Source organism: Mauremys reevesii, linkage group 13 (genome assembly GCF_016161935.1).
Source record: "Mauremys reevesii isolate NIE-2019 linkage group 13, ASM1616193v1, whole genome shotgun sequence".
In the NCBI taxonomy this organism is placed as follows: Eukaryota; Metazoa; Chordata; order Testudines; family Geoemydidae; genus Mauremys; species Mauremys reevesii.
In genome coordinates this window covers 8,497,145-8,515,234 of record NC_052635.1, presented here as the reverse complement: position 1 = coordinate 8,515,234, position 18,090 = coordinate 8,497,145, and the positions used below count along the sequence as shown (strand labels likewise).

Genomic DNA, 18,090 nt, shown 5'->3' with positions numbered 1-18,090 from the left:
ACCTAATTGCCTTCTATGAAGAGATAACTCAGTCTGCAGATGAGGGGAAAGCAGTGGATGTCTTATTCCTTGACTTTCGCAATTTTTATATGGTCTCCCACAGTATTCTTGCCAGCAAGTTAAAGAAGTATAGACTAGATGAATGGACTATAAGGTGGATAGAAAGCTGGTTAGATCATCGGGCTCAACGGGTAGTGATCAATGGTTCCTTGTCTAATTGGAAGCCTGGGATACCCCAACATTTTGTCTTCAGCTAGCTAAAGAGAGAGCCTCCCCATCCCGCAGGATAGTTGGAAGCAACTAGAACAAAGGGCAGTGACTGCAAGGGGTGTGAGTGATTGCTGGACCCAGGCTAAAAGATTAGACTGTAAAAGGGAACATTCTGGAACTGGTGAGGATCTTATCTGTATTCAGTTTGATTAGACATAGATTACCACATTTTATTTTATTTTGCTTGGTGACTTACTTTGTTCTGTCTGTTACTACAGGGAACGACTTAAATCCTACTTTCTGTATTTAATAAAATTAGAGTATGTATTAATACCTGGGGGAGCAAACAACTGTGCATCTCTCTCTATCTATTATAGAAGGCAAACAATTTATGAAATGGATTTATTTGGGTTTAGACCCCACTGGGAGTTGGGCATCTGAGTGTTAAAGACAGGAACACTTCTGTTAGCTGATTTCAGGTAAACCTGCAGTTTTGGGGCAGGTAATTCAGCCCCTGGGTCTTTGTTGGAGCAGACAGGAGTGTCTGGCTCTGGCAGGAAAGGTTGCTGAGGCCCCAAGCTGTCAAGGAAGGCGGGGATAGAAGTAGTATTGGCATATCGGGTGGCAGCTCCCAAGGGGATTTCTGTGATCCAACCCATCACAACTATGATTTAGACGAACTGAGTAGTTTTGTTTTTAAGAAAACTCATTGTATCCAATAAGGCAAAAAAAACGGAGCACATTATAATGTGTTAATTTAAAATGGCTCAAAGCGCACACGGGAAGTGCATGTAATGAAGTTCTTATAAAAGAGTAATAGAGTAAGAAATATTCAAAGAAATAACAACAAATAATGAATAGTCACTGGAAAATCATGAGTTGGACATCAACAGTCTATCTATCTATCTACATGATCTTTTTTTATCTATTGTATATGTAGTACACACAACCATGCACAAACATGGTTTAATAAATATGAAATAATAATAATAACAGCAACCCAGCTTTGGAGCTCTAGAAACATTTGGATACTTGTGTGGATGAGAGATGAATGGCTCCATACAAAGCTACACGTTGAAGTGAATGGCTATTTCCCAATTGTTATGATTAAAAGGTTAGCTCAACCTCTTCTCCCCACTCTGGGCTCTTACTTCAAACCCTCTGGTCTAAGCTTTATGCCTATCCCTGTCTTAGGGTGGAATCATGTGATTTTCCATCTCTCAAACTGGGTCCCAACCATGATTTCTCCACCTGTGTTTGGTGCCTGCAGTTCTTCCCACAGGAGCTGTGACCAGCAGTAGGTTGAGTGACTAGACATCTTCACCAGGCAAAGTGTGATTTATTTACCACAGTAGGAACAAAGCACAACATACGAGAAAATATGAGCACTTCCAGATGGATCACTGCAGTAGTTTGGTGGAATCAAAATTTAGCCTTATTATTCAGACTTACTTTGTATTTAGGAAAAATTTAAATACCTTTCTTTTCTAAATAACTTTCCACCATAGGCAGAACAATACGGTATTTATTTATTTTAATAAATTTAAATAAATAAAAATAATACATACAGTTATATAAGGCTCTAGGTGCCCTAACACATCATACATGACACAATAAAATCCCATCAGCATTAAAATCATCACTTGAACAGACACCTGCAGAAACTTTTTTTCAATTCTTCATCAATGGGAAAAGCAAAACTTCAAGTCTCTCAGAAAACCCCCTCAAGGTGATTCTGACATTGACAACTTGAATAGATGACAAAATAAATGGATACCACCATTTAGTCAGACATACTCCACCCTCCCCAGTTCCTCCCTCCCCCAAAAAAGCAACATGAAACAAAGAAACAAGTCAACAAATGAATCAACAAAATCAAACAAAATGAAAAAGAAACAAGCAAACACACAAGCCAAACCTATCATATCCCAGGCTATAGGTGACAGTAGCCCTATAAATCCCTATGACAGATAGGTAGGTGCACACATAGATAGTTTCCCATCTTATGTACACTGGTGTCATCTTATTCTAACTCATTTGATTTCAGTGAAGCTAGTCCAGATTTTGTGATTTCATCAACAGATTGCACCCTATGCTCTCAAAGAGACAATTTTGTCATCAGTTGATTATATCTACAAAGAAGCTCAGAATGAAATCACAGTCAAGTTGCAGGGATGGATATTTTAACTCTTGGTGAATAACCTCCACACAATCAGTTTCTTCAATGCAGCTTTGATCTCCTTGTTTCTCATGCTGTAGATGATTGGATTCATCACTGGAGGCACCAGGGAATAGAGAACACCCACTACAATGTCCAGACCTGATGCTGAGCTGGAGGTGGGTTTCAGATAGGCAAACATGCCAGTGAAAAGCAACAAAGAGACCACAGTGAGGTGAGGCAGGCAGGTGGAGAAGGCTTTATGCCGGCCCTGCTCAGACGGAATTCTCAGCACAGTTTTGAAGATGTGAACATAAGACACAATAATGAAAACAAAGCAGTTTAAACTTAAAAACACACTAAAGGCAAGAAGCCCAACTTCACTGAGGTATAAGTCAGAGCAGGTGATCTTGAGTAGTTGGGGAATTTCACAGAAGAACTGGTTGATGTCATTGGACTGGCAGAATGGTAACCTGAAGGTGTTGCCAGTGTGCAGGGCAGAGTAGACAATACCAGTAATCCAGGCACTGGCTGCCATTTGGACACAAGCTCTCCTGTTCATCACTCTCTCATAGTGCAGTGGTTGGCAGATGGCAACATATCGGTCATATGCCATGATGGTGAGTAAGGCAAGATCAGTTGCAGCGAAGAGGAGAAAGAGAAAGACTTGGGTGACACATCCAAGATAAGAAATCACCCTGGTGTTCATGAGGGAATTGGCCATGGATTTGGGGATGGTAACGGAGATGGAGCCAAAGTCTAGGATGGACAGATTCGCCAGGAAGAAGAACATGGGGGTTTGAAGATGGGGGTTGAGGGCTATGGCTGTGATGATGAGAAGATTCCCCATCAGGGCTGCCAGGTAAATCAGCAGGAATACCACAAAGTGCAAAATCTGCAGCTCCCGAATGTCAGAGAATCCCAGGAGAATGAACTCGGTCAGAGTGGTTTGGTTGGACATTTTCTTTCTCAGTTCATTGTGTGATGGCTGTGGAGGGAAGGACAAAGACAGTGGGGCAATGACAGTGACAAAGGGAGTGGCCCTGATTTCCCGCAACAATATGATGTGAGTGTCAACAATGCACAGCACTTGTCACTGCTATTAACTAGGAGTGGTGACTTATCACATGAATGTAAATTGGCGCAGCTCCCTTAAGGTCAATGGAGCTTCATCAGTTTGCACCATCTGAAGATCTGCGTCATGATGTGACTTAATAAAATAGTGTGTGAAGGATGGAGCAAAGTACAACCCCAATGCAACAATTCTAGCCAAGATGGACCCCTCTTTCTACAAAGAGCAGGCTCTGGACTTGGGCATGAAACTAAAATGCTAAAATGCCAACTCTGCCTGATATCCTCTTTTCATGGAAATACGAGATGGACTTGGCATTGTGTATGACAGCTCGCCTGTAACGATTTTACTACAACACCACGTAGATGGCCCTCTGTCTGCAAACATATTGATTTATGACACAAAATCCTGACTGCATTTCCATCTCTGTGTACTGATGGGCTAGCAGCATCGCTCTGCTACCTCTCTGCTGTGTCATTTACCTCTGTCACTTTATGGGTGTGAGGGTCAGTGGCCCTCAGGAGACTTGAGTTCTGTTATTGGCTCTGCCACTGACCTGATCTGTGACAATGGGCCAGTCACTTCCCCTCCCTGTGCCTCTGTTTCCCGTCCATCCATTTCTCTACCTTGTCTTCTTGGACTATGAGTTCTGTGAGGGATGAGCTGTGTCTTATTATATGTAATAAGGTTTAAAACAAATAAAAGGAAGTTCTTCTTCATGCAGTGCACAGTCAACTTGTGGAACTCCTTACCTGAGGAGGTTGTGAAGACTAGGAAAATAACAGTTTTTAAAAGACAACTGGATAAATTCATGTTGGTTAAGTCCATAAATGGTTATTAGCCAGGATGGGAAAGGAATTGTGTCCCTAGCCTCTGTTTTTCAGAGGATAGAGATGGATGGCAGGAGAGAGATCACTTGATCATTGCCTGTTAGGTTCACTCCTTCTGGGGCACCTGGCATTGGCCACTGTCGGTAGAAAGCTACTGGGCTAGATGGACCTTTGGTCTGACCTGGTGCGGCCGTTCTTATGTTCTTATGTATGTTCACTGCCCCCATTTACAACATTAGTGTTTAGCGGGCAGCACTGTGGGACAGTGGATATGGATATGATAGAGCAGCATATCTCAGTTCTAATCTCATTGACATCCTCTATGTCCTTGGGCAGGGATAAGAGAGACAGGCTTTGGCTGGGGACTTCAATTCACTATTCTCTGTCTAAGGCGCTAGTATGTTTAATACCTATGATGTTTCCTGCAACTTTGCTGCTTACTCAGTTTTACCATTCGACAAGTGTCCCTTTAAAAAAGAAATAAACACCTTCGCAATAGAGTGACTGCGTTGAAGTTGTACAATTATTGGACTATATCAGTGTTCCTACCCTCTTTGAAATCTACATGTTCAATCTGGTGTATTCAGACATTTTCAGTTTAAATTATTTCACAGGAAAACTGGATTTCAAACTTAGACATGTTCCAATGTTGTCTCTGCTATTCTTGTAAAACAACCTATGTACTGGAAAAGTCAAAACAATTTTTTTTTAATTCAGTGACAATGTTTCTGTTTTAAGCAGTTTACCTGAAATTGTCTGGTTCTCAGTGAACAAAAAGAAAACAAGGTTTGGTTTTCACAATTTCTATGAAAAGTCAACTATTGTTTCCTGGGAGGGGAGCTTTGGCTGGGAGCTTTATCTGTCTGTACGTAAGTCTAAAGGTGCCTGCATGTATAATGCATATTCTGTGGGTATCAACTTTGCTCTTTACTGAATTTTACCATCGTGCAAGTAACTGTTTGAAATAGCAATTAAACACGATTCCAATAGTGAATGAGTTTGTAACTGTGGTGTTATTGGAAAATATTAATGTTAGCATCCTGGCTTAATTATAGATTTCCAATCTGGGATACATTTTCAATCTGTTTCCAATCTGTTTGTTTTCAGTCTAAGTTTCCAATCCGTTTAAATTATTCCAAAGTAAAACTGGATTTTCAATTGAAAACATTTTCCTGAGAAGTCTTTGCTATCCATAAAAACAACATATGTATTGGCAAAATCAAAATTTTTATTTTTTCAAAAAAATCAATGATTTTTTTTCAAGATTTCAGCTGTTTTTAACAGCAATTGTTTGGTTCTCGATACACAAAATGAAAAAAAATGTTTTGGTTTCCACAATTTCTATAAAAATAGATTTTTTTCTGCTTCGAAAAAATGAGCTCTAGATGTTTTATTAAATGATCGTAAAAGTCTTAGAGTTTCAATGTAATTCATATTTCTATTATTACATTTCCTCCAGTATATTAAAACCCACACATATTAACTGAAATAGCAAACTTACGGTGCTGGTCTTTGTGGAATGTTTCCCAGCCTGAGAAGCATTTGACAGTCCACTGCCAGGACTCTCAGTCATTGTCTGTCTCTATATCTCTCCATAATGCCTCCACCACTGTGTTATCCAGCAGCCGTTTCCCTGCCCCGTCACCGTATTCCCTCAGAGGCTGGGTCTCTGCGGTTCCTGACAGAAAGGGACCCACTCCACAGACGATCACTCCATCCGCCCCTTCTGGGGCTGGCTTGGCTGAGAGGTGAAGGACTAAACAGGATAGGGGATTGAAAGCCTCTCCCAACTCTAGAGCTGATCCTGGGTTGTGTGGGATTCAGGTATGAATGTACCTGCCCTGGGGTTAAATAGTTGAATCTGATCTCCAGAGATGTAAGTGCAGCTCTGATCTCACCTCGGGAAGAAACCACCCTGATAACCATCCCTAACCAAACCTAATCCCCCAGGGGAGGAAATAAGACACCCTGAATCTCATATGATGGCAGCATCCCTGGAAGGACTCTTGGCCAGAAACAAAGCAGGGCTGAATGACAAGTGGCATCCCAACGAAACTGCAGAATAAAATATGTATTTGAAGCACAGACATGTGCCCTACAATAGCTCAGAGCCCAGTGGCACCAGAGCCCCAGCTAGCCTGGAATAGCCTGTTCCTTCAATAACGCCACATAAACAGCTCTTGGAGAGCAGAGATGTTTTTCTCCTGCATTTCGTCAGCAACTCTTGGGATGCAGGCACCACAGGAACCCTCAGCTCAGGCTGCCCTGGCTGTTTGATGTTGGTCACTAGGAAGCAGCCAGAGGCAAACACTAAAAGCTCCTAGCTATGTCCTAAACTGTTATTAACTGATACACTTCCATTGACTTCTGAGTAGTTAGGGCTGTTTATGCCAAGTGGAGATGTGACCCTTTGATTTCCACAGAGTTGCTTTGATTTACACTAGCTGGGGATGAGATGCCAATGGACTTTGTAGTTTTCACCAGCTGGGGAATTAGGTCTCATTAACTCCTGTGGAGCTACTGGGGATTTACGATCTGGCCCATTCTTCAGTTTCAAATACATATTCTTTGCCTGTGAATCTGAAGAGGAGACTAAAGTTCCTAACCAGTCTGCACGTTCTTCACTCATTGCCCCCATGGGATTAATTTCAAGAATGGAACTTTTAATGGCTAAGGAACATTACTTTCCCACTGGAAAGAGAACTTTGGAGGAATTCAGTGTTTCTTTGATTTTCTGTATCTGATTTTAAATTTCTATTTGGATGAATTGACCCACATTCTTTCTTTCTTTCTTTCTTTCTTTCTTTCTTAGAAATTATATGGTTTCTTTCTGAAACATCACTAAAATAAAAGACTCATTAGGCTGAAAGTGCAATGCTATATGACATCTTAAAAATGTTTATTTCACATTGATTGTAGGTATGACAGAGAGACTGAAGCAGTACACCTCATCTGGTATAAATCAATTGTAGCTCCATTGGCGTTAAGAGGTCAAATCTACTCTCCACCCCCACACAAACCTTGCGTAAAACTGCCATAATGCGGCTGGAGTCAATGAGACCAGATCTCTGGATGCTGTAAATTGGCATACTGGTATGGAGCTATTCCACTTGATGTGAGTTCAGTATCTTTACCATGATGCCTGGCTTTATGTTTGTTCCAATATATGAGATTCTCCTTGCTTAGAACCTCTATCCCATTTTAATAAACATAAAATATTCTAAAATCTTGAGATTATAGTTCATAGTCAGAAATCTGTGAGATGTGCTCCTTGCTGGTAAATTGGCTGCTAAATATATAGACACTAGGTCTGGGCCCCCTAGGTAAAATGACAGTGATGGTGAGAGATCAGAGACCAGAAAAATGCCCAGTTTGAGACACCCAGCCAGAGGAAGGACCTACTCCGGCAGGAGGAGAGCCACCTTAGAGGCACCCCCGCAGAGATTGGGGAGAAGTGATGCTGTGTTTGTAAAAAACTGGTTCTATCTCCCCAAATTTTCCCATCTGTCCACCAATGGTGAGAACAATCCTGGAGCACCACCCTGCCCCTTAACCATATGTATTTATCTTTGTGACTAGTTCAGGGTCTCTGCACTTTCAGGCAGATGTAGCTGCATCAGTGAAACCCAAACCGGGTTTCCCCTCTCAGAGCTATTGTCTCAAGCTTTCTGTAGATTCTGGTAGGTGGAGTTAACATAGAGGTCTTTTAATGACCCGTGATAAACAGAAGGTCTAATCATCTGGTTGGGAACCCCGCTATGTAGAATGATGATACACTGAGGGAAAATGAAAACACTAAACAATGTTATTAGAATATTTAGTAAAGATACAAAGACTCCAAATTACATAAAAAGACAGCAGTAATGTGAAATTAAGCTGATATTTTGCATCATATCTTACAAAGAATCACACCCTGTCTTGGGGTTCTGGTGGTAAGAGTGAAAAAGGATGTGAAAGGATCAGTTTAGGGAACTCTTAGGCGACTTACTACTTCACCCTCCCTTTTCCCTGGTCCTTCTTGTGTGAACAGAGAACAACAATACCCGAAGTCGCAAACAATTTGATGTCTATTGGGGTGAATTTCCAGCAAGCTTAAATCCAAGTCCTTTTTTCCTTATTTTGGAATCCCAACTTACTTTCTGTTTGTGCCTAATTTATATAGTAATATTCTCAGCTATACCTTAACCAATCATTTTACTGAAATCTATCTAACTAATCCTAACATATTTTAGGTTAGAAGGGACCTCAGGATGTCATCTAGTCCAACCCCCTGCTCAAAGCAGGACCAATCCCCAGACACATTATTACCTCAGTTCCCTAAGTGTTCCTTTCAAGGATTGAGCTCACAACTGTGGGTTTAACAGGCAAATGTTCAAAGCACTGAGCTATCCCTCCCCATCTTTAGCCCTTTTTATCTGGTGGTGATTATCACAAAAGGACTGTATTCCTAAAAGCCCAATAACACCTTATTTCAAAATGACTAGATTGGACTGTGAGGATGTGACCATCCTTTCCCAGCTTATGGTAGCCTCTGCTGCTTAGCCAAAGGCCTTACTGAGTTTTAAGTGTAGACTTGCACTTAGGTACCTGTGTGGCTTAGCACATACCTGTCTGGTCAGCATCTCCCGTACTTTAGTTAGGTGCTTCCCTATAAAGCATACTGGTTTCGCTGGATCCCACTCTTCAATGTCTGTCTCTCCCTGTTCATTGTACAGGGAGCCTGGGCACCTAACTCAGGGTTTGCAAATCCCGGTGATTTTCTATGTTCCCAAAGGTTAAGTGCTGAGATGTTCAGAGCTGCAACACGAAATGGCCAACTTTCTAAATGTATTTGGGTGCCTTGTGGGATTTTCAAAAGCTGCTAAGTGCCCAACATCCATGAAAACTATGAGTTTTAGGCACCTCGGTCCTTTTGAAAATCCTTTTTGGCCTCTAAATCCTTTGAAAATATGGCACCCAAGTCCTTTTGTGAATCTATCCCTGAGTGTCTGAAATCCCCTAGGAGGCTTTGAACATATAAGCCTGGACAATTAGAGATAGTTCCAAAATATTCCTCATATTGAGGGCTTTGCAAACTTCATCTGGGTGTTATCAATGGCTCGTTTCTTAGTAATGGGCAGAACACGGACTCCAGGAACAAATGCACATAATCTTTGGGCATTCAAAATCCAGGACAGAAAAGTGAAGGGAAAATTTCCTGGTGCAAGTGCTGGAGGAACCAGCTAAGGGCATAGCTCTTCTTGACCTGGTCCTCACAAACAGGGAAGAATTTGTAGGGGAAGCAAAAGTGCATAGGAACCTGAGAGGCAGTGACCACGAGATGGTCGAGTTCAGGATCCTTACAAAAGGAAGAAAGGAAAGCAGCAGGGTATGGATCCTGGACGTCAGTAAAGCAGACGTTGACTCCCTCAGGGAACTGATAGGCAGGATCCCCTGGGAGAATAACAATAGGGGGAAGGAGTCCAGGAGAGCTGGCTGTATTTTAAAGAATCCTTATTGAGGTTGCAGGAACAAACCATCCCGATGTGTAGAAAGAATAGTAAATATTGCAGGAAACCAGCTTGGCTTAACAGTGAAATCCTTGCTGATCTTCAACACAAAAATGAAGCTTACAAGAAGTGAAAGCTTGGACAAGTGACCAGGAAGGAGAATAAAAATATTGCTCAGGCATGCAGGAGTGAAATCAAGAAGGCCAAATCACACTTGGGGTTGCAGCTAGCAAGGGATGTTAAGAGTAACAAGAAGGGTTTCTTCAGGTATGTTAGCAACAAGAAGGTCAGGGAAAGTGTGAGCATCTTACTGAATGGGGAAGGCTACCTAGTGAGAGAGGATGTGGAAAAAGCTAATGAACTCAATGCTTTTTTTGCCTCTGTCTTCACAAACAAGGTCAGCTCCCAGACTACTGCAGTGGGCAGCACAGTATGGAGAGGAGGTGACCAGCCTTCAGCAGAGAAAGAAGAGGCTCTGGACCATTTCAAAAAGCTGCATGAGCACATGGGGCCAGATGTGCTGCATCCGAGGGTGTTAAAGAAGTTAGTGGATGTAATTTTAGAGCCATTGGCCTTTATCTTTGAAAATTCGTGGTGGTCCAGGGAGGCCCCGCATGAGTGGAAAAAGGCTATTGTAGTGACCATCTTTAAAAAAGAGAAGAAGTAGGATCCGGGGAACTACAGGCCAGTCAGCCTCATCTCAGTCGCTGGAAAAATCATGGAGCAGGTCCTCAAGGAATTAATTCTGAAGCCTTTAGAGGAGAGGAAAGTGATCAGGAACAGTTAGCATGGATTCACCAAGGGTAAGTCATGCCTTAGTAATCTAATTGCCTTCTATGAATAGATAACTGGCTCTGTGGATGAGGGGAAAGCAGTGGACGTGTTATTCCTTGACTTTAGCAAAGCTTTTGATACGGTCTCCCACAGTATTCTTGCCAGCAAGTAAAAGAACTATGAACTGGATGAATGGACTATAAGGTGCATAGAAAGCTGGCTTGATTGTCAGACTCAACAGGTAGTGATCAATGGGTCGATGTCTAGTTGGCAGCTGGTATCAAGCGGAGTGCCCCAAGGGTCAGTCCTGGGGTCTGTTTTGTTCAATATCTTCATTAATGATCTGGAATATGGTGTGGATTACATGCTTAGCAAGTTTGCACATTACACTGAACTGGGAGAAGTGGTAGATTCGGTGGAGGGTAAAGATAGGATAATTAGAGGATTGAGTCAAAAGAAATCTGGTGAGGTTCAACAAGGACAAGTACAGAGTCTTGTACTTAGGACGGAAGAATGCCATGCACTGCTACAGACTAGGGACCGAGCAGGTAGGCAGCAGTTCTGCAGAAAAGGATCTTGGGGTTAAAATGCATGAGAAGCTGGATATGAGTCAACAGTGTGCCCTTGTTGCCAAGAAAGCTAATGGCATTTTGGGCTGCATAAGTAAGAGCATTGCCATCAGATCGATGGACATGACCGTTCCCCTCTATTTGGCATTTTTTAGCACTCTTCTGGGCATAACAAGGAGTAATGGAGTAATGGTCTCAAGTTGAATTGGGAGAGGTTTAGTTTGGATATTAGGAAAAAGAAATCACTAGGAGGGTGGTGAAGCACTGGAATGGGTTACCTAGGGAGGTGGTGGAATCTCCTTCCTTAGAGGTTTTTAAGGCCTGGTTTGACAAAGCTCTTGCTGGGATGATTTAGCTGGGGATTATTCCTGCTTTAAGTAGGAGAGTGTACTAGATGACCTTCTGAGGTCTCTTCCACTCCTGATATTCTATGATTCTATGACTGTTTCCATTTCAGCTGAGAGAGGGACCATCTCACCTCTAGATCATAGGGAACAATGTGGTCCCAGAGGGGTATAAGACAAAAGGTTATTCCATCAAATGGGTATCTGACAGTTAGTAGAGCAGGGCATCTTTGAACATTGAGCCCTTTTTGAAAATGCAAGCTAAAGGCTTTGTGAAGTGGAAATTTATGCAGACTTAAATTCTTCAGTTGGTTACTCTTTCATCATTGGTGAAACAAAAACACCAGAAACAACCATCTCTGGACTTTGGAACTATTTCTGCCTGCATAGAGACCATTCCCCACCCACAGACTCCTCTAGAACACCAGTGGCAATATTAGCATAAGGATCAAAGCTAAGTTAGTACCATTTAATGGCTTTGTTTTGGCCTGTATGAAATGGACTGGGGATCTGTGTGCAGTTTGTAGAACCCATATGTTCTGTACAAAGACCAGCATCACCAGGGATATATTTGCACCCTTGAGCTCCATTAGTATAGAGTGGTCCAAGGGCTTGGAGAGGGGAAGCCCCTGTCATCTAGAGAAAAGGTTCCTCCAGGCCAGGGGAGAGGCACTTTTCCAGGGAGTGGCACTTATGGGAGGATTACTCAACTGCTACTTGGGCTTCTATGTGTTCTACTGAAGAATGTGAGACTTCAAACACTTGGGCTCATGATATGGACTCTTCATATTTGGGTGATACAAAGGAAAACAGCAGACAAAGGCATATGACAAATCTGTGAGTCTTAAGGCTGGTATGTGCAGAGGAGTGTAAGGGCGACAGGTGCCTGCACTCCCCTTGTGCGGTCAATGGGAGTTTGGCAGTTAATTACTGGAAGCCACTCTGAAAATCCCTGTCACAGCTCACAGTCTGGAGCAAGAGTCTATTGTATTGTCCCACATTCTGCAGCACCCATATCCACTTGTTTCTGCTTTAATTGCACAAGATTCTGCAGAATCAGCTACAGGTCTCTCCACGGGGCCAAGCCCAACCCCGATGCCGCTACATGAAATCAGTGAATTTGTAACCAGGATACATTAGGCCAATTCTGTTGAGCTGTTCTCTACCCACTCGCCTGCTAATGCTTGCGGGAGATAATCACATCTCTGTGGCCCTCATTGGCATTTCATAGTGGATTCCCACTTGGTCCAATAGTCTCATTCCTTTGGTTGCTATCAATGGCTGAACTCCTCGGCTGATGTTATGTCCTTTGCACAGTAGGCAGAACCTAAATGCAGTGGCAGGGACAGGGACTTGATTGTGTCCCAATAAGGCATCTTTAGAGAAAAGGACAATTCCTGGCCTTAGGGCCCCTGGACATTTGAAAGGAAAGGAGGTCTCAGTTCACACCCCATTCCCATGTGAATGCTACAGACAGCACAGAGTACTATGGAATGGGATAGCTCAGGAGATAAGAGATGAAATCCCTACTTTCATCTCCAAGTCATCTGTTCAAATCCAGAGGCAGTGGCTCTGTGTCCTTCCCCCTTCTGACCTCTGGGAAAAGGGAAGATTTGTGTCTCAACTCCTTGGACATATCATGATAGAACCCACCAACAGCCCATCCATCCAAACTGGGACCAGTTGACCCTCTGTGAGCAACCTCAGCAGAGACAAAGAGACCATCTCAGAAGTGGGAGGTGGTAGTACAATCTCTCAGTCCCAGTCACTTCATGTTCTCCCTATCGAGATAGTGATAACCATCAAAATGGACAATTGTCGACAACCAAACATTGGGATGCGTTACATAGGGATGAGTTCAAAGCTGGTGCATACAATACAAGAGTGTGTTATGTGACAAGTCATTTTAGGGCTCCATCAATGTTTGTATATGATGTCTTTGTTATTATTAAGACAATATTTGAAATAATTATTTGGGTTATAGCATGAGAAGGCAATTCCAGTGTCAATGAACCACCACCTATTTTTGCAAGTGTCTCAGCAAATAATAATGACCTGGTGTTCAATGAGCATCAATATTGAAATATATAGCACAGCATTGCACCAAAGGAGACTTCAAAGAAGTTTGAGTTTTAAATTCATAATTATTGAGTGTTTGGACAGGAAGCTATTATTGTGGTCTAAGCTTTGTGCCTACCTCTGTCATAGGGTGGAATCATGTGATTCTCCATCTCTCAAACTGGGTCCCAACTGTGATTTCTCCAACTGCATTTGGTACCTGCAGTCAGTGATGAGCTGCCAAATTTTTAACAACGGGTTCCCTCCTCCCTCCAAAATTTTAACAACGGGTTCCCTCCTTCCCCCCCCTCCGGGGGGGATCGTGCCCCATCCAACCCCTCATGTTCCTTGACACACACACTCCGAGACCCCTGACCCATCCCCACCTTCCCTGTCCCCTGACTAACCCCTTGCCGCCCCACCCAACCCCTCCTCTCATTCTCACTGGCCCCCCAGAACCCCTACCCCATACAACTACCCCTTCTCTCTGTCCCTGAGTGCCCCCACCACCTCATCCAAACCTGCTCTTTCCTGACTGCTCCCCGGGACCCTTGCCCCCATTCAATCCCCCTGTTCCCTGCCCTCTGACCCCCCCACCCCCAAACTCCCCTACCCTCTCTCCAACACCCCCTCCCTGCCCCCTTACCGCGCTGCCTGGACGTGGCTGAGCCAGGACAGGAGTTGCGCGGCCGGAGCCAGAGGATGCGGCGGGAGCCCAGCGGCCGGAGCCAGGCGGCTGGCCGGGTGGAGCCAGGGAGGGCTGCGGCCAGAGCTGGAGCCGGGCAGCCGGGGCCGCCGCCACGCCCAGACCCACGCTGCCAGAGCCCGCCCCCCTGGCACAACAGCAGGGGCGTTGGGCGCCACGGGGCCAGGCCGGGCTGGAGGTGGGGCTGTGTCCAGAGCCGAGCATCCCTGTAGGTGGGGGCACGGCAGGGCGGGGATGCGGCCGAGCCGGGCGGCCGGGAGGGGTTCGGGGTCGGGGACGCGGGCTGTGCCGCAGCTGGTGAGGGTCGGGCGGGGACCCGGGGCCGGGCAGGTCCGCGAACGCGGGGCCGGGAACGCGGGGACGCGCCAGGAGGGTCGGGCGGGACCCGGGACGGGGCGGGCAGGGCCGCGGGGATGCGGCCAGGGAGGGTCGGGCGGGGACCCGGGGCGGGTGGCCGGGCAGGGTCGCGGCCGGGAACGCTGGGGGACGCGCCAGGAGGCCGGTGAGGGTCGGGCGGGGACCCGGGCCGGGGGCAGGGTCGCGGCCGGGAATGCGTGGGGACCCGGGGACGGTAGGGGGCACGGCAGGGTCAGGGGTGTGCGGCCAGAGCCGGGCGGCCGGGAGGGTTCGGGAGTCGGGACGTGGTGCCGGGCAGGGTCGCGGCCGGGAGGCGGGGGACGGGCGCGGCCAGGACTGGCCGACACACGCCCCTAGTTTCCTACCTTAGGGTCGTCTTCCTGGGCCGGGAAGCCTGCCTGCTTCTCAGCCCTCCCAGGCTTCCTGCGCGAACACCTGATTCGCGGGAAGCCGTGGGGGAGGAGAAGCAAGGAGGAGCTTCATGGCAGGATGTGGAGGCAGAATTCGCAACGGTTCGCGCAAACCGTTTGCTAAAATTAGACGCCGGACAGAGAACTTTAGCAACCGGTTCTCTGTCCGGCGTCTAATTTTAGCAAACAGTTTGCGCGAACCGTTGCGAACCGTCTGCAGCTCACCCCTGCCTGCAGTTCTTCCCACAGGAGCTGTGACCAGTAGTAAGTTGAGTGACTAATCGTCTTCACCATGCAAAGTATGATTTATTTACCACAATAGGAACAAAGCACAACATAAGAGAAAATATGAGCACTTCCAGATGGATCACTGCAGTAGTTTGGTGGAATCAAAATTTGGCCTTATTATTCAGACTTAGTTTGTCTTTAGGAAACATTTTAATACCTTTCGCTTCCAAATACCTTCCCACCATAGGAAGAACAATACAGGAATTATTTACTTTAATAAATTTAAATAAATAAAAATAATACATACAGTTATATAAGGCTCTAGGTGCCCTAACACATCATACATGACACAATAAAATCCCATCAGCATTAAAATTATCACTTGAACAGACACCTGCAGAAACTTTTTTTTCAGTTCTTCATCAATGGGGAAAGCAAAACTTCAAGTCTCTGAAAACCCCATCAAGGTGATTCTGACATTGACAACTTGAATAGATGACAAAATAAATGAATACCACCATTTAGTCAGACATAATCCACCCTCCCAAGCTCCTCCCTCCCCCAAAAAAGCCACCTGAAACAAAGAAACAAGTCAACGAATGAATCAACACAATCAAACAAAATGAAAAAGAAACAAGCAAACACACAAGCCAAAACTCTCATAACCCATCTTATAGGTGACAGTAGCCCTATAAATCCCTACAACAGATAGATAGGTGCATACGTAGATAAATTCTGATTTTATGTACACTGGTGGAATCTTATATTAATTCATTTGTTTTCAGTGAATCTAGTCCAGATTTCATGATTTCATCAACCAATTGCACCCTATGTTCTCAAAGAGACAATTTTGGCATCAGTTGATTATATCTACAAAGAAACTCAGAATGAAATCACAGTCAAGTTGCAGGGATGGACATTTTAACTCTTGATGAATAACCTCCACACAATCAGTTTCTTCAATGCAGCTTTGATCTCCTTGTTCCTCATGCTGTAGATGATCGGATTCATCACTGGAGGCACCAGGGAATAGAGAACACCCACCACAAGGTCCAGACCTGAAGCTGAGCTGGAGGTGGGTTTCAGGTAGGCAAAGATGCCAGTGAAAAGCAACAAAGAGACTACAGTGAGGTGAGGAAGGCAGGTGGAGAAGGCTTTATGGCGGCCCTGCTCAGAAGGGATTCTCAGCACAGTTCTGAAGATCTGAACATAAGACACAATAATGAAAACAAAGCAGTTTAACGCTAAAAACAGACCTGAGGCAATAACCCCAACTTCACTGAGGTACAAATCAGAGCAGATGAGCTTCAGTAGTTGGGGGATTTCACAGAAGAACTGGTTGATGACATTAGACTGGCAGAAGGGTAACCTGAAGGTGTTGCCAGTGTGCAGGGCAGAGTAGACAATACCAGTAATCCAGGCACTGGCTGCCATCTGGACACAAGCTCTCCTGTTCATCACTCTCTCATAGTGCAGTGGTTGGCAGATGGCGACATATCGGTCATATGCCATGATGGTGAGTAAGGCAAGATCAGTTGCAGTGAAGAGGAGAAAGAGAAAGACTTGGGTGACACATCCGGGATAAGAAATCACCCTGGTGTTCATGAGAGAATTGGCCATGGATTTGGGGATGGTGACGGAGATGGAGCCGAGGTCTAGGATGGACAGATTCGCCAGGAAGAAATACATGGGGGTTTGAAGATGGTGGTCGAGTGCTATGGCTGTGATGATGAGAAGATTCCCCATCAGGGCTGCCAGGTAAATCACCAGGAACACCACAAAGTGCACAATCTGCAGCTCCCGAACGTCAGAGAATCCCAGAAGTAGGAACTCGGTCAGGGTGGTTTGGTTGGACATTTCCTTTCTCAGTTCATTGTGTGATGTCTGTGGAGGGAAGGACAAAGACAGTGGGGGAATTACAGTGACAGAGGGAGTGGCCCTGATTTCCCTCAACAATATGATGCGAGTGTCAACAATGCACAACACTCGTTACTGCTATTAACTAAGAGGGGTGAGTTATCACATGAATGTAAATTGTCGCAGCTCCCTTAAAGTCAATGGAGCTTCATCAGTTTGCATCATCTGAAGATCTGGCTCATGATGTTGCTTAACAAAATGCTGTGTGACGGATGGAGCAAAGTACAATCTCAGTTGGACAAGTCTAGCCAAGATGGATCCCCTATTACTACAAACAGCAGCCTCTGAACTTGGGTAATACTACCTGATATCCTTTTTTCGTGGAAATACAAGATGGACTTGGCATTGTGTATGACAGCTCGCCTGTAACCAGGGCCGGTGCAAGGATGTTTCGCGCCCAAGGCAAAACTTCCACCTTGCGCCCTCCCCCATCTCCAAGCCCAGTCCTGAGGCACCCCCCCCGCCGCAGCATCTTCCCCTCTCCTCCATGAGGCGCCTCCCCTGCGGCAGCTCCCCACCCTCTGCCCTGAGGCACCTCCCCGCCCCAACTCATTCCTGTTCCAGCTCCACCCCGAGCACGCCGTCCCTGCTTCACTTCTCCCGCCTCCTAGGCTTGCGGCGCCTAAGCTGGGAGGTGGGAGAAGTGAACCAGCCACGGCATGGTTGGGGAGGAGGCGAGGCAGGGGTCAGTTGGGGTGAGGAGTTCCCCTGTGTGCCGCCCCACCATCCCTTACTTGCTGCAGGTGGCCCTCCCCGCGCTCCCCTGCCCCAGCTCCCTCCCACCGACGTGGTCGCTGCGAAAGAAAATGCCGCCCCCCAAATCTGCCTAGGTTGCCTAAATGGTTCCACTGGTCCTGCCTGTAACAATTTTACTGCAACACCACGTAGATGTCCGGGTGCCAGCAAACGTACTGATTTATGTCACCAAGTCGTGACTGCATTTCCATCTCTGTGTACCAATGGGCTAG

General features: G+C 45.4%; 2 protein-coding genes across 2 annotated transcripts; both read right to left on the bottom strand.

Moving 5' to 3' along the window:
• Positions 1–2,393: 2,393 nt before the first annotated feature.
• LOC120381002 (olfactory receptor 14A16-like) lies at positions 2,394–3,329 on the bottom strand. Its single transcript, XM_039499002.1, has one exon. It carries the CDS (start codon positions 3,327–3,329, stop codon positions 2,394–2,396), a length of 936 nt encoding a protein of 311 aa, XP_039354936.1.
• Positions 3,330–16,126: 12,797 nt separating this feature from the next.
• LOC120380922 (olfactory receptor 14C36-like) lies at positions 16,127–17,062 on the bottom strand. The gene has a single exon (XM_039498839.1). The coding sequence runs from the start codon at positions 17,060–17,062 to the stop codon at positions 16,127–16,129; it is 936 nt and encodes a 311-aa protein (XP_039354773.1).
• Between the last annotated feature and the right edge of the window lie 1,028 nt (positions 17,063–18,090).